General features: G+C 37.5%; 1 protein-coding gene across 7 annotated transcripts in view; it reads right to left on the reverse strand.

The window, feature by feature from the left end:
• ULK4 (unc-51 like kinase 4) overlaps positions 1 to 24,028 on the reverse strand; it is a 246,624-nt gene that overhangs the window by 92,574 nt on the left and 130,022 nt on the right. For all 7 annotated transcript variants that reach the window (XR_010069883.1, XM_063325376.1, XM_063325375.1 and 4 more), the window contains one exon: positions 4,586 to 4,691. Coding sequence is in view for 6 of the 7 variants with exons in the window: in XM_063325376.1 (XP_063181446.1) it covers positions 4,586 to 4,691 (106 nt within the window). In the remaining variant the exon portion in view is untranslated. The remainder of the gene's footprint in view (positions 1 to 4,585; positions 4,692 to 24,028) is intronic.

Here is a 24,028-nt window from a genome sequence, read left to right on the forward strand (position 1 = left end):
AATCTTAATTACAAATGTCTGGACTCTTGGAAACATAAAAAACTTGACAGGACTGATACCCTACCTTAGTTTCTTATAATATCTAGCAAGTATTTAGGGGTTTTAATTTCTAAAGCTCCATATATACATGAATTAATTATCACACTGTAATGGTGAAATTAAGGAAATTGATGACCCATAATACTTTGTCTTCAGCCTTTTTTTATTTAAGACAGCATAATAGCTCATGGATGTTGAATGCCTTCATTAACAGCATGGACATAGAGTGTTAATAGAGTGGAATAAGATGCACCTTCAGCAAGTTTGCAGATGACATTGAAATGAGGCAAGCGGTTGATGCAGTGAAGGCCTGAGGTAACATTCAGAAAGAGCTCAAGAAGCTGAAAAGCTCAAAAAACGGCCCACCAGAAACCTCTTAAAGTTTAACAAAGGCAAATACAAAGTTCTGCCCTTGGGAAGGAATAACTTCATGCAATAGTACAGGCAAAGGCTGAAAATACACACAGCATGTGGTTCACCCTCCTAAACACCTTGATTGCCCTCCTCTGGAATTGCTCCTGTCTGTCAATGTCTTTCTTATAGTTTGGAGCTCAAAACTGAACACTGTATTCTAGATGAAATCTCACGAGTGCCGAATGGAGGAGAATAATCACTTTCCTCAACCTTCCAGTTATTTCTTACCACAGCCCTCTTTTACCTTTATTGTTGCAAGGGCACACTGCTGCCATATGTTCAACTTTTCTATTTGGGCTCAAGGATGCTTCTCTGCAGAAGAGTGCTTAGTTTCCATTTTACTAGATCATGTTCTTCTCCATCACACAAAAATCATTCCAAAATGACAAGTTGAATATCAAAGATAGTGGCAGAGGAAGTTTAAGGTATTTTCCTGTAGCGAACACTATACAGTTACTGTTGGTAATGAAAAGGATAAGAAGCCATTTAGTTTGTATGGAATAACTTGTTATAGAATCTTAGAGTTGTTTAGATCAGAAAAGAACTTTAATATCATCTAGTCCAACCATTAACCTAACACTGCCAGAACCACCACTAAACCACGCCCCTCAGCACCACATCTACAGGTCTTTGAAATATCTCCAGTTCCAATGCTTGACAATCCTTCTGGTGAAGAAATTTTTCCTAATATCCATCCTAAACCTCCCCTGGCACAACTTGAGGCTGTTTCCTCTTGTCTTATCACCTGTTACCTGGGAGAAGAGACCGACTCCCAACTCCCTACAACCTCCTTTCAGGTAGTAGTACCTCCACTCAGGTAGAGAGTGATAAGGTCTCCCCTGAGCTTCCTTTTCTCCTCTCCAGGCTAAACAACCCCAGTTCCGTCAGCCACTTCTCATAAGACTTGTGCTCTAGACCCTTCAACCAGCTTTGTTGCTCTTCTTTGGACATGCTCCAGAATCTCAATGTCTTTCTTGTAGTGAGGGGCCCAAAACCGAACACAGTACTTGAGGTGTGGCCTCACCAGTGCTGAGTACAGAGGGACAATCACTTCCCTAGTCCTGCTGGCCACACTATTACTGAAACAGGCCAGGATGCTATTGGCCTTCTTGGCCACCTGGGCACACTGCTGGCTCATATTCAGCCGTCAGTCAAACAACACCCCCAGGTCCTTTTCCACCAGGCAGCTTTCCAGCGACTCTTCCCCAAGCCTGTAGCGCTGCATGGGGCTGTTATGACCCAAGTGCAGGACCCGGCACTTGGCCTTGCTGAGCCTCATACAATTGGCCTTGGCCCATCGATCCAGCCTGTCCAGGTCCCTCTATAGAGCCATCCTACCCTCAAGCAGATCAACGCTCCCACTCAATTCGGTGGCGTCTGCAAACTTACTGAGGGTGCACTCAATCCCAATCTCAATCAGTGACCTTTATCAGATCACTGATCAAGATATTAAACAGAACAGGCCCCAGCACTGAGCCCTGGGAAACACCACTTGTGACCAGCTGCCAACTGGATGTAACTCCATGCAACCACAACTCTTTGGACCTGGACATCCAGGCAATTTTTAACACAGCAAAGAGTATTCCCGTCCAAGCCATAAGCAACCAGTTTCTCCAGGCGAATGCTGTGGGAAATGGTGTCAAAGGCTTTACTAAAGTCTAGTTAGACAACATCCACAGTCTTTCCCTCATCCACTAAGCAGGTCACCTTGTCATAGAAGGAGATCACAGCCTTCTAGATTAATCAAGCAGGACCTCCCTTTCATAAACCCATGCTGATTGGGCCTGATCGCCTGGTTGTCCTGTACATGCCAGGTAATGGCACTCAAGGTGATCTTCTCCGTAACCTTCCCCAGCACCAAGGTCAGCCTGACAGGCCTGTAGTTCCCCAGATCCTCCTTTTCTCCCTTTTTTATATGAAGAAAATCTTACAGTCTATAATCAAAAGATCAATACCTTCATAACGTTCTTGCAAACTAAATTTCAGAAGTTCTTTACTTGACAATTAGACCCTTAATCAATAGAGCACTGGCCAAAATCCAGGTTTTCAGTACTCTGAAGATTAGCCAATGGCGAAAAGGGATGAGAGAAGATGGGTACATTTAACTTGAGATAAATTATTTTTGGCTGCTGCACTGTTTTTCCCAGTCAGGATGCTGAAGTCCAGTGAGCCCAAGTTAGTGTTATCCAATCACTAATAGTCTGAAAATATTACTGGAGTCATTTGTGACATAGCGCAAGGAAAAGATAAAAGACTTTAATAATGTTTCTATGCCACTTCCTTAATTTGGAAACTGGCAGGATGGAGGAGATGCATTTTATTTTTGGAGCAGATGAGAAGTGAAAGAGCACTGATGTACTACCAGCAGCATAAAAAGTACGTGGGAATTTGCTCTGTGAGACGATAAAGTGGAGATATTTAGGGAATGAATGCAGTGTTGCCATGTTGTTAGATAGTTTTGCACCTAATTTGCCATGCAGAAAGGCAGAGCTTATTACTTCGAGTAAGGCATGCCAATTACATGGTTACAGTGCTTGTGGGACTTGAGCTAACTTCTTCGCATATCATCGTGCAGTTTTAATAAGTTATCCTGTTGCAGCTCAGGTCAGCGCTAGTTTAGGATTTTGCCTGACACAGAGCAGACGTGCCCAAAGATAGTAAAAGCAGCACATACATCTAAACCCCAAGAAACTCCAAGCAGTTCCAAGTGTGATAGGCAGTTTGCTGAGAAATAACCAAAGAATCAGAATCCTATGAACCATCCCTCTCCAATTCAGTCATATTTTCCTCCTCTTTCTTTTCTTCTGTCCCTAGTCTCACACCTCTGAGTTCAAAGTGGATCTTTTTGAAGAGGAGCATGTTACCAACTACAATGTCAAGTTCCAGTTCATCTCCTGAATTATGGCATTGTCCATTCAATCCCTTCAGAATAAAAAGGAATAGGAATTCTGCTCTCCCACTTCCTGGGTTGAGTGCTTTAACTGCTAGGGTAATTATGAAAATGAAGGCATGACCACTACTACTAATCTTGATGGAGTTTTAGGCTGGCATGTGTTCTGATTATTTTTTTTAAAAATCACATATCTAAGGCAAAAACTATTCTTCAAATTTGCTCGTCACCATCAGTGTTTATACCATTAATCACACTATGTCTCATCTGGTTCCTCCTCTGATATGATGACTATAGAAAAGCTATACTCTGATGAAGTTTCCCCCTCACATTTCACCCAATCTTTTCCTAGACACTTTTTGAAAAGGTTTTCGCTCAACTCTTGGCTTCACAAGAGACTTAGCTATCTCTTCACTGCGTCTCCATGCAAATTTGTTCCTTTTCCTTCTGGAGTACGCCATATACTGCTATGTCAGTAGTTTAGGTCTTTGATTTATTCTATAGAAATAGTACAAATAACAGTGTAGACCTGTATTGCTGAATGCCATTTACTCATTAAGGCCTGTACTGCTGGATGTCACTCACTCATTAAGGAGAAAAAAAAGTAATGCTATAAATATGCATATTTCTAAACAAGTTTTCAAGTGTATATAGATTTCCAACAGCAGAAATTTTCTCTTCATTTTTTAAACCAGAACCAATTTCTAAATAAAAGGAGCTTTGATAATAAAACATAACGAAATGAAGACATGGAACGGTTTGTAGACTAACGCTCCATAGTGAGTTAGGGCCCCACCCCATTAGTCTGCATCACTGGACTGAAACAGTTTTTGAAAAAGTGCAGAAATATAGTACAACTTATTGTACACAGGTTTCAGCAGAGAGGAAGGGAAGAACTTGCAGAGGCTCCCTCTGCCTGCACTCTGCACTGTTACGGTCAGAGCTCTAGCCCACCGCTTTCCAAAGCCATTCTTCACAGGCATAACATAACTTTCAGTCAGTAATTCTCTTGTAACCACATTTTCTTGGAGGAACAGCTTTCTAAAAGTTAAATTTATAATCAAATCAGTAAGAGAGGTAGACAAAGTGATGAGGAGTACCAGTCAGTTACAATGCGATTACCTAACAACCACTATAGAACATAACTACATACAGGTCTACAGTTTCACACAGTGCCAGACATTATAACAGACTAGGAAACATCTATAGCAAGGAGAATAACTAAAGATAAAAATGACATACCTTCTTCAAAGAGTAACATCATGTTCGTGCTTTTGTTAGCAACCATGTTATTCAGTAAGGCGATTACAGTTTGCATTGTATTCCCAAGTATACTGTTTTGGTGTTCCTGTAAAAACAAACACAAAAAACCCAAATAAAAGTAATGTAGTTTTCTTTTTGCAAGGTTAGAAGACTATTCCCTTTCAAAAATGTACTAATACAAAAGCAATACCCTCTCAATCCCTTAAAGTTCAACATTTAAAATACTGGAAAACCAGCCAAATATCTTAGTAGAAAATATCAGTTTCAGGGAGACAATGCTAAACTTCTCCCATGTGCTCGTGAAATTAAAGAGTTCCTAGTTAGGTCTAAAACATTAGGACTTTTAGAAATGGCATAGAGCTGTTATCAAGCTAATCTCTATATTTTCAGAACGAGGAACATTTCTCTTTTTATGGCATTTGTTTTACTGATGGTATTGACTTTAGGCTTTTCAGTTTCAGCTTGATAACTCACAGTAAGTCGTAAAATCTATTTGTTGGTTTTGTTTGTATACTCTCATAAGTATAAAATTAATTTCACGTGCACATTAAAGACCTATTTCTGTATCAAATTGCATCACTTATGATGTCTTTCTTATGCTTGATGATTGCTTCAGTGATTTTTCACAATTTTGTGAGACTATACTGATAAGAGAAAGGTGTCAACGTTTATAAACAAATATATTTTCCTCTGTTGTAGTTAATACACTTGTACACTCAACCTGAAACGGGTGGGCAAGGCACTGAAATCAAAATATTTATTTATTCACGCTGGTGACTAATAATTCGGGTAACTTCAAAGGAACCGAAATAGGAGAAGCTTTTCCAAATCTGAGTCTAGATATAAACACAAGCCTGAATACACTTCAGATCTCCCTACAAGGTTCAGGAGATATTTTGTGCAATTTTTCGGACTCAAAGCCAAATAAAAACATATATCCAAAGTGAAAATAACAACATTAAGAAAAAACTGTCATATTTCACGTATTGTAGACTTTTCACATGCACCTAGGTGACTTCCATACTTCCCTTTCCCATCAAATCTCTCAATATACTGATATCACTCAACTACTTCACTGCCACAGGATATGCCATCTATTCTGATCCATCTTCTCTCTGACAGTAGGCCTTTGAAAAAAGTTAAATTTTAAGTTGAACAAGACAAGAGTTATTGGTCTGAAGTTGGGTTAAGTATTTCAGATGACAAAAATTACTTCAGCCCTTGAATACAGTCAAAGAATCACTCTCCCTGAAAGATCTTTTAGGAGATGAGCACCGGTGATCAAGAACAGTTTATTTTCTACATCTCTTTTCTCAGGTATTTATGACCTTCTGTCTCAGATGTATGCTTGAAAACAACAGGAGCAATCTATCCTTCTTTGAGATAATATTACTATCAAAATACCATAGCTGGTGCAGAATTAGGCTGCTTGACTGTTAGCCAGCAGTAATCGCAAAGAACATATTTTACTATTCTTCTAAAAATTCACTTCAAGTCAACCTATGAATGGCATTCAGAGTGACATCTCTCGTTTATAAGCCACTTTTTGGGTTGGGCCAGGACTAAGTCATCAGCACAGCATTTAGGATAAACCACATTATTTGAAACCCTGCCTAGCAACATCATATAACTGGTTGCAAGAAATTATCAAGTGAGACACTCTGATTTTTATTTCTTGACTAGTTTGATAAAATTCAGGATACTGTAAAATGCATCTTCAATGCCACTTTGGAAAGTTCTCTATTATGTGGTATAAATGGTCACGCTATGTGAAGAACAAATGTTTACCTTTAAACATTTAACTACCAAAGGAAAGGTTTTGACAAGCAGAGAGCTCACATGGTTGCTTTAAGAACACTAATTTCTGTTTCTGCACTCAAAAGCTAAAAATAAAATGCTATTATTTCCTGTAAATACCACGAAATATACATGATAAGGCATAATACATATAAGGCATAATAAGATAAAGAAATATATAAACATACACAGCCTCCTATTCAACTTCAGGCTGTTTGAATTTTCCATTCATACTAGAGCACTTTAAACTGGATCATAAGGAGAAAAGACAAGGAAGAGTGGTTCACAGCCTTTGAAGTACTGTATTTTCTTACCAAGACCTAAAAAAATATATATCCAAGAGCCCCAAAGTTCTATTTACTTTACATAGCACTTTGAGATGTCACTTATGATTTCCGTAAAGACTACACTAAATATCTGTTCCTCTGAAAGTTTAAAATACAGCCTGATAAATTTAAAAGCAATGTTGGAAAGTATAAACACTACATTCTTCAAAAGATAAGGTAACCAATACAGAAAAAAGATACCATATAGCCATGGTACTAAAAATAAATTTGAAGTTATTTCCTACAGATAAGTGAAGGGTACAAAAAACATTTTTTCAAAAGATCAACAATGTGTTTGTCTGGTAGTCTATCATCATAATATCTTATTAATTCTCCTAAAGAACATTTAGAAAACAACACATTAAATAGTAAGAATGCCTATTTGTGTTACTGAAGGTAATGATACATACATTGAAAATATAAAATCAATAAAAGCAAAAAAATTCTGCAAGTGCCAAAACGAGAGCTGACTCAAATATTTTCTTTGCAAGTACAATATTTCTATTACTGCCCCATATATTTGAAGTAAACATCCTCTAGTAAAATTCCCTTTTGAGATAAACAATTAAAGGAGAAGCTGGTAGTTGCTTACGATAGCAATCTCTTGCATTCACCAGGTTAGCAACATTAAAATGAAGCCATCTTTGCTTTCAATGGAGATCAATTACTCTATGCAACCCTCTACTGAAGACTAGCACTGATGCTTTTACTTATATCAAAGCATATGTAACAAAGCTTATCTTGCCCTAAACACATATAAATTAGAATTCAAGATGCAATGTAGATATCTTGAGGAAGGAAAATGGTCTCTTAATGAATAAAATAATCTTACAAACAGTATACTCAGCTGTACTACTAGAGTTTTAACGCGTGTACCGTAGATGATTTTTGACAAGATACTAGATTTCAAGAAGCTACAGGTATGCTTTACTTAGATAAGTCATCACTGATTGCTTTTAGACTCGGTTTTAGAGGTTTATATAAAAACATTTAACTTCTTCATAATCTATCAAGGAGCAAAGCTGATCTAATTTGTGTGCACAGCACCACAGACTGTGGACATTTAATGAACAGCGCACTTGACAGCTTTAATAAAACATAGCATTTGCCAACAGAGATAATTAGAATTGAAGCAGCAAAATTCTACTGTTTGGCAACACAGATGAAACAACTTCATTAAAATGTACAGCTTCGGCGAATGAAAGGCAGGAAAGCACTGGACCCTGAAGAATCAGCCTTCTCAAAACTAATTGCTTCAGTGCTTAAAAAGGACAGCTACGAAATACCAAGGGCATAACAAGGAAATACTAGTATAAAAAAAAAAAAAAAAAAGGAACCACAGAAGATAAATCAGTCTTTTCAAATAGTACTGCACTGTATTTAGGCCATTAAACTTTTCATTCTAATTTTGAAGGGTCGTACGTTAACAAAAGAAATCAGTTGAAGTATTTTTTTAAAGCCAGTTAGGTAAGAGGCTGTGAATTAGCAAAGTAGGAGTAGAATCTTGGCAAGAGAACCATGGCTAAAGCTGCCATTTCTCTTCCTTTAAGCGGATTAGAACTTAGAGCAGCATAGGCGAACTACAGTATTTTAATTACATTTTAGATAACAAAAGAGATAGCAATTGTGATAAGAAGAAAATGCACTAAATGCTATGTTTACAGATATACTGTAATTAAATCTAAGAAGCACTATATACCACAGTATATAATATCATTCAATATAATCACAGTGATTAAACTTTCACTATAAAGGGGCTCTCCTTCTAAAGCTTACATATGACCTATGAATGCAAGTTAGGTAAATAAGGGGACATAACTAGATGGAGGCTTGATTTTTCATACACTAAATCCATTGAAAGAAGAAAGTCACAGACGTGAACCATATACAAATTATATTTACTAGAGGATGCCATTTTCACATGCTGATTCCTTGTCACGGTGTAGTTGAGATAAAATAAACCAAAGCATTGATGCTAAGAAGGGCCTCTAACAAGTGCACAGTTTAATATTGCATTCAACCTAGTTTATTTTGATATACTGTATTACTTTGTGTATACGAAATAGAGGATCAGAAACTTTTCTGGAGACAGCAGTAGAACCCTTCTGTATGAAACAGTATTATTAACATGCAGCCTGCAAGGGACACGCACAACAACGTATGCACTGTTCTTCAATCACAAGAGGAAGCCCACTGAGAAACAAATTTAATCCAGCTACTTACATAGTTGGCTAATCTGGTCTTTAACATTTTGTGGCTTTTGATACATAAGACCAGTTATGGATGAACTGAAAGCTCATAAATAGGAATCTCTAACATTAAGGTAATACTATTCTTATTGATGATTTAAGTCAGAAGTAAACACAGTCATGTCTCTTGCTACTCTGCTTTTCAAAAAAATCAGGCTTTTTTCAAAAGCACAGTTCTAACACAGTGAATGTTTCCAAATATTTTCCTCTAGGCAGGGTCATACAATAAGGAGGAACTACTAATCTGGCAACCAATTTCTGGAATAATTGTGCTTTTCAGATGTATCACAACAGTGATATATTCAGTTCACATATGAAGATCAGAAGTCTTGCAGCTTTCACGGAAATTTCTGTTGCAGAGTTGGGGAGAAAAGAAAAAAAAGAAAATATGCATTCTTAGTAATCACCAAGTACTTGGGAAAAGTCAGTCGAGGACAGGGAAACAGCAGTAATTTTGAAGGACTGACAAAGGAGAAAGGATACTATTAATAAGAACCTAGGATGTCAAGCACCAACCAACAGAAAGCAACAGCGTTATTCTTAGATTTTGTTCTCCTACCCACTGCAGCAGGCGATGCAAAACTTCACAAGATACTTTTTGAGAAGTGAATCCATTTTTGAGAAGTATATCAGTTTACAAGTGCATCCTCTTGCCATACCTACGTTCAGATTTTCAGAGATCTATCAATCTTTCTTTTTATTCTGGAACTCATTTGTTACATCCTTTTCGTTTCTCCACGTCACCTTGGAGACAAGTGTGCACTTTTATCTGTGTTAATGGTCAGAATCCCACAAGGCTCACGAGGCATAAGGAGGAAAGGTGACATTTGCAACAAACAGAGCCCTAAAGAACATTGTCTCTATAGAACGAAAAGACGAAATTTGTTACTTTGAGAAAATCAGCTTCTGCCAAAATCATACAAGTACTTATTTTGTACAACAAACATTAAGAACTGAAAGGCTGGTGTCCTTTCTCTTCTCATTTTATTCCCAAATCCTGTAACAATATAACTTCAAAGAATGGATGTGTGAACAAGAACAATTTTTAACACCACCTATTAATAGCTTAATTACTTTTCCTCCTTTAAGAGGACTACTTCATGTTTCAAACTTGTGGAAGTTGAATAAACCACACTAACCCAAGAAGGAAAGTTTAAGTAGCAAGTTAAGGATTACAGAACTGTCCTGTGTCAGCAACCATGAGATTTATAAACTACATAAAGAATAATTAAATCTGTTCCAAATTAGAGGTAGACAATTTTCAACGTTATCAAGAGGGAAACCATGGAAAGCTTGCCACCAATGCTACTTTATACATGATGAAAAGAGAAAGATGCCAAGATATTGATATACTTTTTAAATTAACATACAATTTTTATAGTGTAAACTACCAAAGTCCTAAATCTTGAGTAAGAATTGCTTTTTGTCCTTGCTTTTGCTTTGTATTTATCTGACCAAAAAAACAGTTATTGGCATTAAAGTTTCTGTTAGTCAATTTTCAGTGAATCAAGGAATAATCGGGGTGGAACAAACCAACAACAGGAACCTACGGGTCCAAATTCAGTGCAATTCATGTACCATTTTTTTCCTAATTTTTTGGACAAAGACATGATGGATTTTGTTGCAGCACGACACACAAAACAATAACCAGCCATGCCATCTTACATTCACTGTTAGAGATGAAACACAAAGCAACTCAGCAGCAAAACTCTAAAGGCAATGCCATTTCTTCTTCCTACAGAATTGCACCTAAATTTATGGCATCAATGAAACCTCTCAAGGTTTGTCCTTTTGCTCCTGAAAACCTCAGGGAAAGAACTCATTCTCAAGGGAAATTTTCTTTACTGTCAAGAGAGGGAGCCTGAAAAGACTCCTCACTCAAGTAGAGTCAGGCTCCTTCACAGGGAGGACACTCTGAAGCAATTTCCTATAAAAATGTGATTTTCCCCATTACCTCGAAAGAAGTATCCAAGAAATTAGCTCCTGAGTATTAAAGGTATTCATTGTGAATAATGTTCAGAAACTCCCTTAAAAGTAAAAATTGCTCAAGACTGAAGAGACAGTGTGGAAAAGAAGCTATGTACATATCTTACTCTAGAGAATTAAATTTCCTTATATCAAGGAAGATGCCGGCACCCTGTAAGCATTCATGCTGGTATGTTTTGAAGCAATGAAGCTCTACAAGTAATTGATACCACTACAGCAGTAACTTCATATTTAGTATCATACATCTGCAGATGCCTTGGAGAGTTTCGAGTATTGGCGAGGCATTTGAACTGCAAAGTCACTTGGGAGCTGCAATCAACCACTACACCAAGAAATTTCCATACCAAAATATTCACTTCTCAGACTTGCATTTTCAGCATTAATTAAAAGCTAGTTCTTAAACAACTTCAGAATGACAGATACCAACCAACTGACATCTTTTTTTTTTCCCTGCATGGATTTTTCTTTGATGTAAAAGACTCTTTGCCACTACAAGGAAAGAAGTTTAGATGAGTTTGGGGAATTTGCTGGTGACATTTCTAATTGAGAGAACATAGATTCATTACACTTATCCAAAGGATCACATTAAAATTTTTGACTGGAAAAGGTTTGAAGGCTCAGAATGGAGTTTCTGCTCAAAATCATAAAAGAGACATACATTGAATAGGGTACTAAGTTGAGGCACTCACCTAGGATACTGAAAATTTAGTTTCAAGTCTCTGCCGGAATATGGGCTGCGCAGGGATTTGAACATTGGTCTCCTTAACCATGCATTCCCAAATTTATCATCAACTGTTAAAGAATGGGTCTCTGTCTCTTCTCCCTTCTCTATAGATAACTAGCTGCTAAATTAGTAGTTAAAAGCAGAAATTGAGATTGACTCAGTGATTATACTACCTACTGAGGTGTGCAAGATCCAGATTGAAATACCTTTCCCAGCATTTTCCCTAACAAATAAAAAAAACCCCAAAAAAAGGCAAAAAAGTGAGGAAACACTAGACTTTTCTGAAGTAGAAAGGGAGATGGGAAAAATATCCCTTGTCCCTCTTACTCTGAAATTGAATGTTTCATTCTTCATCCTCACAGACCTAAACTCAGTGGTGCTGGAGAAAAAGGTGTTAGCTGACAAAGAAACAGTGAAATGCAACAAGGAAAGGATGCTTTTTCCCTTCCATTATTTAGTTGGGCTGAGGGGAGATAAAGTCATTGTATTGGGTTTGCATGGCAATGTTTTGGTAGCAGGGGGCTACAGGGATGGCTTCTGTGAGAAGATACTAGAAACTTCCACCATGTCCAACAGAGCCAATGCCAGCCAGCTCCAAGGCAGACCCGCCACTGGCCGAGGCTGAGCCTCATCAGCAACGAAGGTAGCGGCTCTAGGATAACATATTTAAGAAGGGTAGAAAAAAACCCCCGTGCAATTGCAGCCAGAGAGAGGAGTGAGAATATGTGAGAGAAGCAGCCCTGCAGACACCAAGGTCAGTGAAGAAGGAGGGGGAGGAGGTGCTCCAGGTGCCAGAGCAGAGATTCCCCTGCAGCCAGTGGTGAAGACCATGATGAGGCAGGCTGTCACCCTGCAGCCCACGGAGGGTAATAGTGGAGCAGATATCCAGTGCAGCCCATGGAGGACCCCATGCTGGAGCAGGTGGCTGCATCTGAAGGAGGCTGTGACCCCATGGGAAGCCTGCACTGGAGCAGGCTCCTGGCCGGACCTGTGGCCCCATGGGGAACCCAAACTGGAGCAGTCTGTTCCTTAAGGACTGCACCCCATAGAAGAGACCCACACTGGAGCAGTTTGTGAAGAACTGCAGCCTACGGGAAGGAGACTCGTGTTGGAGAAGTTTGTGGAGGACTGTATCCCGTGGGAGGGATCCCACAGTGGAGCATAGGAAGAAAGCGAGGAGTCCTCCCCCTAAGGAGGAAGGAGCAGCAGAGACAATGTGTGCTGAACTGAGCGCAATCCCTGTTCCCCATCCCCCTGCACCATTCAGGGGAGGGGGAGGTAGAGAAAATCTGGGGCGAAGCCTAGGAAGAAGGGAGGGGTGGAGGGAAGGTGTCTTAAGACTAAGAGTCTGTTTTGCCTATGATGGTAATTGGTGAATGATCTCTCCCTGTCCTTTGCTAGACCCACGAGCCTTTCGTTATATTTTCTCTGCCCCCGTCCAGTTGAGGAGGGGACTGATAGAGCAGCTTTGGTGGGCACCTGGTGTCCAGCAAGGGTCAACCCACCACAGTCACACCGTCAATTTTCTATTAGTTTTTTAGGGATTATCTAAGTAATTAATTACTCGTCTGAAAAACATTAGGAAATTCTCACTTTTTAAAATATTTCTTTTTAAGGCAGCCTGTTAATCTCAGTCTTGGATACCTGTTCATAGAGGTTTTGCATTTTCCCAAAGAGAAATGCATTTAAAAAACACACATACTCAACAATCAGACTGTATCATCTATTGACACTTAATTCTGCTCAAAGTACGCATACTACTGTGTATGGATGTCCTGGTAAACTCATCTCCCAGCTTTCCCCCTCTCAAGTTGTTCCTACAGCATCAAACTACATTTTCTGTTAGTTTACACCAAGGCACCAAGCCACAGGGCAGAAAACAGGGGAGCACTAACAATATTCATCAATGAAGAAACTGGCAGAAGTGCAGCAGAGTGATACAGCCAGCATTATTATCCCATGAGAGAGCGCACCTCTCTCTCATGTTCCTGTCCTGGGCTTCGACAGACAAGCAATTATGCTCTAAGCAAACTACCCATTCCTAGTATGACACTAGGCAAACAAGGCAAGAGAAATTATAAACTGATTGCTATAAGTGAAAACTCTATCTAGCAAAACACTGTGTTTATCAAGTGTAAATAAAAAATTGTTAAATAACTCTACTCATTATCACAGTGGGGTTTTGTGGTGTTATACTCAATAAACATTAACTCTCAACACTACAGTTGTTTGCTTAAGAGTGAAATTCATATATACTCTAAAGAAAGATTACAGGAAGACTTTATTTGGCATGATTTTTCTTTGCTTAATATTCATGGTCAAGACAAGACAAGCCATGATTGGCCCAACGCTTAAATTATAACAACTCCCTTTCAAATCACCAGCCTCCTCCTTTCCTTCTGACATTGCAGAAGGTTACAGAATTGCGTATCTCCTGCTTTTTAGCACTATTGTTTCCAGACAACTGAACACTGAAAAAAAGTATAATGGATGGTAGACTCATGTACGTGTTTGGTTAGTTGGATTTGGTTTTTTTTAATAAGTTAATTAAGGATCATGAACATTAGTAAACCTTTATTGTAATCAAATTAAATAATTACAAATCCAGGAAATGAAAAATATTTTAGGTATATTACAATATCTCTGTGAAATATAGGACTACATTTTATGGGTAAACTATCTCTGTAAAGTTCCTTCTTCTATAAATTAGTGGTCTATAATCTCTACTCTCAACTCTACCTCAAGTTAATGTTCCCTGATAAACAATATGTAATATTACACAAACACACTTTCATACCCCATGTATCACACTGTTATCTTGGCACCCATTCAAGAACTCAAGGATGAATGTGTTTTCTTCTTATGCCAAGCTGTGTATATGAAGTCCAAGAATAAAAAGAGCTGGGGTGAAAGTGAAAATCAATGGTCTGAACAGAATTGAGCTATGACAATGGGGCAAAGATTCAGAATTTGAAAACAAGATTGCAATTCTTACTTATCCTAACTGTGCATGTGCCACAGCAATTAAAACTCTTCTGAGTATAAGTGGATTTTATACACATATTTAAGCTAAATAAGACTTGAAGTATTTGCTACCTCTCTTAATGTCAGTTTATAAAAATAAGTATTTTTGAAATCCAGGCCTAAAAAATGTAGTGGTCATAGCCACCAAAAATCTCACTTCTCTCAGAGAAACGTGTCTGGTACTAAGAAGACCCACATTTGGGAATATTCGGAAGGAGTTTAGATTCATAGCCAGATGACTACTGAATTGGAACAAAAAAAAAAAAAAAAGTACAGTTTCTTATTCCATGTAAATACCAGAATCATGCTTTCTCTTGTAGACACAACAGGAAGGAAGCTTATTGTTATCTAAAAATCTCCCACGAAGATCTGATCGCTCAGCAGCAGCCTACCTTGGTGTCTAACAAACAAGCTACCAACCCTATTGTTTAATCAAATTCTGTGCAAGGTTAACATGGTTTTGCTTTATTACTGTTTACCAGAAGGAATGGCATGTTGTTAGGATGAAAAATTGAAAAGAACAAATAAATCTAGAGACTAAAAAGACAGAACTTCAAGGTTAAATGACAGTACCTTCTCCTTGCTTAAATTGTTCTAGGATGTTGTTGCAGTTTCCAGACTCCCCAGAGTTTGCTTTTAAATTAGTTCTGCCTGTGGTGGCAGAACCAAAGACGGCGTACATATCTTGGTTATGTTGGTCTGAGACAGAAACAACATTTTTTCTTTTCATTGTGATCTTTATTTATTCCTTTATTTGTTTTCTTCCTGTTTTGCATTTAATACTTTGTCTCTACCTGTGACCCTAGAAAAAGTGAACATGATGAAGTTCACCTTAGTAGATCATATTTCAGGTATGTATTTCAGCAAAATACTTACAAAGTGACAGCCCCATTTTAGCTCTCTAAAATACTGACAGCATGAATGCAACAACAGTCACAGGAATTATAACCTCCAGCCACTGGAATTCACTGATATTGGAAGACAACTGTTTCCTTATCTGGCAGTGGTCTGCCAGTGATGCTAGCCTACAAAGCAGAACCAGAACTGATGAGAAGGAATTAAAACAGAGAAAGAAATGACAGCTAACAAGAATGGAAATAATAATAAGAATTCAAGACATACTTGCAATATGAGGTTTATAATAATATAAATTTGTGTGTCCTAATAGATTACTGTTCTTTTGAATTTAAGATTGTAACTAAAAGACAACAGATTTAGATTACATATAAGGAAGAAATTATTTAGTCTGAGGGTGGTGAGGCACTGGAACAGGTCGCCCAGGGAAGCTGTGGATGCCCCATCCCTGGAAGTGTTCAAGGCCAGGCTGGATGGGGCTTTGAGCAACTTTATCTGGTGAAAGATGTCCCTGCCCGTGGCAGGGAGGTTGGAACTAGATGATCTTTAAGGTCCCTTCCGACCCAAACCATTCTATGATTTAGTCATTTGAGTGACATCCACATTTTCACATAGCAACTGTTATTAAATAAAGGGCACAGACATAAAGCATAAACAGTTCTTATCACTCAGAATATTAAACTAGGAAGAAAAGAGAGAAAACAGCAATTACTTCACCAAGTGTATAAAAAAAGTATAGCACAATGAATTGTGAAATGGCTTGAGTCTTGCTCCCATGGCTGCAACCTAAATAGTGCCAAGTCAGTAGATAGTTAGAAAAATTCACGGTACAGATACACTCAGCACTACAGGGTCAGCTGGTACCCCACTGGTACTCCCTCAGGCACTCTTCATGTGCTTGCCTGGCACAAGCCAAGCATCACTTCTGAAAAATCTCACTGTCAAGGACACAACTTTGGATTTAAAAGCTGGTCTTAATTCAGATCTACAAGAATACAAGGAAAGGACAGTAATTCTGCTTCTCATAAGCATTTGCAAAGCAGTATCAGAGGCCATAACTTAAAAGAAAGTATACCTCTTGCTGCTACATATGATCTCACCCGAAATTTATTCCATTTTTATAGGAGATTAACAGATGGATCAAAGACAGAATCAAGAATGACTAACATCAGCAAAATAGGAAGCTCTTTTAAACAAGACCTACTTCTTTCTCAAAGACGGAGAAAGTTACTCTGCATTTTATTATTACTATTATTAACAATGTTGAATGCTATTTTTTTAATTTGCACATCTTTCCAGGGTAATCTCCAAATGATTTATTATAGTTTTCTGACATATATTCCAGTCATCAATCCGTGTTTTCTTCTGAGTACAGGTTCAATTCAAACCTTCCTGCTTTCTGTGACTCTTAAGGAAGTTACCTCCTGGAAACACAGAAGATACGCTACGAAGGCACTGGAAACATAGTGCCTTCAACCTTCAACAACCAACAAAAGAGTGACTGTTCCCCCCGCAAAACGTAGCTCATTTCAGTAGTAAACAGATACTTAATGATTATATGAGAATTTATGTCTATGGCTTTAAAAGGGGAACAGGAAACATTAAATATACATATACACACACATAAATATACAAACACATTTTCTCATAAATTATTTTAACTATGACATACAAAATTCAAATGAAACTATTCTAAAAACACTGAAAAATGAATGACTTGAGACTCCAGGTTGTTTCAAAACAGCTAGATTTTCCATTCCCTCAAACATTCAAGACTTAAAAAAAATAAAATCAAAAGTCACCCTCTGGGTGATTCTGAACTTGGGATCTGCACTTGGCCCCTTCCCCTAAAGCATTCCTGATTAATAGGTTACTGGCTACCCCGAGGTCTGTCTTTCTCCTCTGCCTCCCATGCCACTTTGTGCAGACATTTCACCCTGAACACAAGGAGCCTTTCTCAGTAAAACCTACGTTCAAACTGGAATAATATCATGAGACACTGAAACAACCCAAATAACTCCTCCCTCAAAAAAACACACTCGAGTCCTGAAAACTATGGAGCCATGACCAGTTCCTATCAGCAAGATACTGCTGCTCTGCCCAAGTTGTCTACCAACAAAGAGTAGTTTTATTCTCATATGAACTCGTAGCCTGAAAAGAAGCTGGACACTTTTAGATTAAAGTAGCATTCCAATGCTGAGAGGCATAAAATATCACCGAGAACTACACTTATTATCACTAGAGGCCAGACAGAAATTTTAGCCAATATACAATGTCACACAATGTGTCATTGCACTGTAAAGGGAAAGAATAAAGAAAAAACACCACCAAAAAACCCCAAATAATTGGGCCACTGGATTAAGACAGCATAGAAACATGTTTTATATGAACTGATTAAAATATTAATTTTGTTAGAACACAGGGTCCTACCCATAACTAAGGGAGTTAATTTTTTAATTACTCATAATAAGTCATTTTACAGTTAGTAAGGTAACTATATTAGTATTTTACTTCCTCTCATTCAACCTATCCTCCCTGAAGTGATATTCACACTGAAAAATCTGTAAATAGATGTGAGAGGGAATAAAAGGATGAAAGAGGAAAACAGCTAAAATATATCTGAAAAGCTGGTAACAGAAATTTTACAAAAGCCAGGGAGAAGAGAGTAGGGTATCATTAGCCATTTTCATATCCTAATGGAACATGCAAGTTTCAGTCTGTTACTAAGAGTAGGTCCGTGGCAAAGAGCCCAAATGAGGTCTGAGAAAGGATAATGTACCTTTAATGATTGAAATAGCAAGAAAATTAAATCTAATCATGTTTCATTAAGCATACTCTAGCTCCCATTTTTACTAAATTATTTTATTATGATTTCCCAACTGTCTGTTGAAATAACCTTTTACAGCAATTTAATTCACCATCATAAACAAGTCTCATTTCTCACAATGAAGTCCCCTGGGATTAGTGAGAGGAGATGGATAATCTAAACCTTGCCAATCCTGCAGCCACTAAGGTAACCACTCAGGGAGACAAAGATTTTTGTTTTCCTATTTGTGGCTGAGATCATTAAGATATAATTAGAAACGTATTCATGAGTAATAGAGCGTCTGATATGGAGATACCATTCGCCCAACAAGCATCTTCTATACTAGTCTTTAATAAGAAGGGCAGCAGGCATAATCCCCACTTCACTCTCTGGAGAGTTCTGCATTAAATGGACTGCATTAGACATCCCTCTCGCTCCCCCTTTTTTAATGGAATCTTATTCAGGCATCCAGTGTTTTCTCAGACTCCATTGTTACCATCAAAACTGCTAGTCTGTTTGCTTTCAGCAATATGCTCCTGCAGTGCCATCCAGATGTGAGCCCTAAAGATAGCTACGTGCAGGGAATTTAAATCCTGCTCCAGAACTTGTTACAGGGTAAGCAAATGTGGAACTTCACAATATACAGCAACAAATGAATTGGACTGTTTACAGAATAATCCTTGGCTCTCTGCAGTAGTGAAAGGAGCTATCGACCCCTGTACGCACCCTTTCTGGTGCGTACTTTACCCATTTCAGCAAAGCAACTCAAAGAAATCTGTTTTGTACTTGTACACAATCTAATTTATTGCCAAACACCATATCAAATCACATGACATCGCAATGGGAAATTAAAAGTAACATCACCCACCAAACCACACTTACGCATCTGCCATAAGAGAACAATCTATGGCTACCACTTAAACTGCAGAGTGAGAACTGTCAGCGACCATACATAGTATCATGATGTTTGAACAGGTTATTACTATGTTTGGTAGGCAGGAGTTTGAAAGGGGTCAAGTAAAGGAAAAAAAAAAGAACAGTTCTACAGCACAATTTTGCTTCCTCTACCCATGTGAATAGTAAAGAACTACTTGCTCAAAGCAAACAAGGGACAGAAACGTGTAACACAAACAGGAGATTTGAAAGACAAACCTAAGAGAAACAGACTATCAAAATTTCAGCTGACAGTTTGAGATGACGCTACTGTTATAATTAGAAAGTTAGAGTGGCTTAACTAAGACGGGATCATGGTAGGCTTAATCTTTTTGCATATATTTGACTATAAATCTATTTTGGCAAAGCAATAATTTTTAAGCTTGCCTACAAAACCATTTTATAAAACAAAACGTATCTAGAAACTAACATATAAGACGATGAGTAAATGACTACAGTTAAAAACAGAAAGTCAAAAGCAGAATATTAAGATTTAAATTGTTTTGCTTTGTGGAAGACTGACATTTTAAAATCTAATTATCATCCCGCAATACGAACTCTTCAGGAAAACATTAACATAAGGAATGTATTATATTATGACTGAAGCCAAACCAGACAAATTTCTAGATAAATGATTAGAGTTCAGAAGCGTAATGTGGAACCTCTGCCAGCCAGAGACTGTTCACGGACATTCAATATTCTTTTACAAGCTCTATTGTGAACCACACAATAGCTTATTACCTTAGTCATCAGAATGCAGCTGGTCAATAAACGTACAGTCAGCAACAGCCACATTCCTACACCAATATTTATTTAGATGAGGTCAGGAGATATTCCTCAGTTGTTCGACAGAACAAAGATAATATCACAGTAAAATTCTGGTCACAAGATCAATAACTCCTGTTCTGAAAAGCATGCATCTCAGCTTTACTTCAGGATGTATTTTTTCCTTAAAAGCTTTCTCTGCCTTGACATTTGCATTTGCAGGAAAAGTAAATTGGAAGACTGGTCTTAATCAGCCTGACAAATACAAACCTTGGGAGGAATGAGATTTTGCTTTAATATTGCTTCTGCAGCAAAAATAAATATTTAAATATAGAAATTAATCACTTTGGGTGAACATTTTCATTGACAGTGATTTGTTTCTCTATGACCCATTTAAAATTTTTCATAAAATTCACACAAACTATGGTAAGGTCAGGATTCCGCCCCCTAACTTCGAACTCAGAAAGGACATAATTTGGTACTAGACTTGTGAAGTCTCACATTCGGAAGAATTGTCACTCACACCCTTTCACATATTTGCAGGATTTGCTTCTCCTTTTCATGAGGTCTCCATGTGCCCTTTGGCTTGCTCTGTGATGCAGTGACTGGCCAAGCTGGGGTGGGAGCAAGGGAAGGCTGCAGGGTTGCACTCCAGCCAGCCCTGGGGCAAGCAGCAGTTACAAGCAAGAGCAGCCCCATCAGCTTCCCAAAGCCGATGCTCTCCCCCTTCCCTCTTCCCCTGCTCAAAATCAACCGACATGTAAATCCTGGAACAAGCACATTTCTTTTTTATGTCACGTGATCCGGTACGAAGAACATTTATCAGGTCACAAAGACATGGACATTGCTAACATGAATAATGTCACATATATGTATGTTCATTTTCATATATATACACACACACATATAATTATATATATGTGTGTGTGTGTATATATATCTATATAGGAATACTACAAAATTACAAACTGATTATAGAAGAACAACTAAATAAAATGAAATGTGTCCAAGGTGTGGGCACTGCATGACTATGAGAACGAGAAAAAAAGCCTAAAGAATGGGAAGTGAGATTTACCAGCTACTGATAAAAGTGGGGGAGGATGGAGGATGAAAGATAAATAATTTAATTTGTTTAAATTTTATTCACAGCAGAAACAGCTACCAATCCAGAAGATTAACTACTTTTGCTGCATTATTTAAATTAAAATGTAGGCGAAAGGCAGCAAATGCTAAGGAACATTTGGACGAAAGGGGTGTGACAGAAGTAATGCAGTTTCTGAAGATGATGATACCAGTTAAATTTCTAATTAAAAGGGAGTCCAATTATCCCCTTACCCATCCCCAAACACCTCCCAAATATTTTTTCTCTAATAAGTGTGAAAATTGTCCAATTATAATGACTGAGCGAAAAGAGCTTTAATGTAATACAAATCCTGTGGAAATGTTCTATGTTAAAGATGGAGAGCTCAAACTTGCTCATAGATAGGGAACCGGTGTAAATGGAGGGAGAGAGATTGTATCTGAAGTTGCATCTGAAATTTAATGTACATAAAGTAATGCACATGGTGCGGAAAAAGTCCTAACTTCATATATGAACTAATTAATCTCAGGTTAGGAAAGACAGTTTCAGACAAATGACAGCTCAATGATGGCAGTCAAAAAACCAAAGTGAAATGTAAAATTATATATGAAAATGGAAAATATTCTGAGAAAGCAGCAGGAATGATCAGAAGTGTGGAACAGCTTCCATTTCAAAATACCTAAATAACGACGGCTTTGCAGCCCAGTAAACTGTTTTAGCAAACTGAGGGGGAATACTGAAATTAGAAAAATCAAGGGTGTCATAAGGTGTCATTGTTTGCTGGTTTCTTGAATACAGAAACAAGAAATAATCAATTAAACCGACAGAAGCCATGTTCAAAACAGACTAAAGAAGCTGTTTCTTCACTCTATGCAAAACCAGGCTGTTCAGCGCCTTGCCACGGTGTTGGGAACTCAAGCAGTTTATATGGGCCTACAAGGTGGGGTTGGAAAAGGCCATGGAAAAGATGTTCATTGCAAATACTAAACGCATAGTTACTAGAGCCAGCTCAGAAAGGTCCTGAGTTGAAAGTGATAGGATGTAGAAACAGTACTTGGTGGATACATCAGATAGGCTTACTCTTTCTGATCATTTTTTTCTAGACATCCACTTGTGGCCACCGTGAGATATAAAAACACGACTAGTCAAGACTCGATCTGACCTGGTCCAGCCTTTTTTATGTTCCTTCTAGTTGCCTGTACAAAAATTAACACGATTACCACCATACTTCAAAAAAAAAAGACCTGAAGAAAATAAGGTATGACAAAAATCACATTTCATATGGAGTCTAAGTAACCCACAATAGCCAAAGAAAGCATGCAAAACCCTCAAAAAGAAGTCTATTCAAACATAAGAATTTCCAACGTTTTTCATGCAAACAAAAGCCCTCAGATGAATAAAATTCCCATTAAAATAAAAAAAACATGAATTAACATGGAAAGTAGATTAGGCGTTTAGACATAACCGCAACGACTTAAGTACATGGCAAGACAGCTATATATTTAGACACAGAAATAGTCAATCTCCAATTGTAATTTAGATAAAAATTTAGATAAGTATTTGGCCTTTTATAAATGAAATCTCTAACTAGAAAATATTATTTTACTTATTTGTGAATTACACACTATTTGAAACATACCAGCCTTCAGAATTACTTTAGTATAATAAATTAATAAATACCTCAAGCCATGACATTATTTTACTAGCACCATTAACCTCATTGTTTTATCATAGATACTAATTATTCAACTAAAAGCGTAAAAAGACTTAAAAGTCTTATAATCTGCCAATAATTCTCCTTGAACTGAAAGTGAGTAAAAAAAAAAAAAAAACCAGACATAATTTTTACCATTAAAACTCCTAAGAGCACACATTTTATTTTGTGGCTACAGTTCCCAGCAAGTTTCTCTATAGTAAAACACAAACACACATTAAAAAAAAAAAAAAAAAAAAAAAAGGGGGCAAAAAAAGGCAAAAAAACCCAACCTCAACAACAAAAAAGCCAACCCACTCATGACACCAAATTATAGAACCAAATTACTTTTGGTATTCTAAAAAAAGCATTTTTGAGTAAGTGAAAAATACTTTTTTGCATATGCTATCTGCTTAAGGATACATATTTCTTAACATATAAACAAGACAATGTAAATATTAATTAGAAATACTATGATAAAACTTATGTTTGGAAATTATATTAAAAATTCAGGATATTCCAACTGAATAACCCACGCTGAGATGGGGCAGGATGCAACTTCAAAGTAGGAATGGATTATCTTTTTAATTATTATTATTTCCTTCCTTAATCAAGACGAAATTTCCAAAACATTTCTTAAGTCAGGTACAATTAGAGATACAGGCACCTACACTCACACAAGTAAACTCTGCTGGAGTTAAAGGCCTGAAACAGAGCTTGATATTAAACACTATAAATTTTGTAATTCATACAACTTAAAAATAAGAGCTTAAATAAGAATTTTATGCCCAAATTTGTTCCTGAATTCTCAAAGTTACTGTTTATTTTTAACTCATGTACTCGTTAATACCAATGTATTTGCATCCAACCAAATAAACAGCTCAGGCTGAAAGTTAACCTTGTAACTCAAAACTAATACCGTGTACTTTTAACCTGCTAATTCCTCAAAGGAATAACTGTTGCTTCAGGAAACAAGTCAATATGTTTAAGTGATAAAAAATAAGCTGGTTTTGTCACACACAAGTAGGAGTGGTAAGACAAACTTCTACAGCTAATAACTAAAAACTTACAATACAGAAAGGTTCCAATACATGCATTTTCAGTATATAGAGCAGAACCTGACTCAGTTCAATCTAAAAGTCTACCTACTCCAACAACCTATCTAAAACACTCAGCAACAGAA

Source organism: Chroicocephalus ridibundus, chromosome 2 (genome assembly GCF_963924245.1).
Source record: "Chroicocephalus ridibundus chromosome 2, bChrRid1.1, whole genome shotgun sequence".
NCBI lineage: Eukaryota > Metazoa > Chordata > Aves > Charadriiformes > Laridae > Chroicocephalus > Chroicocephalus ridibundus.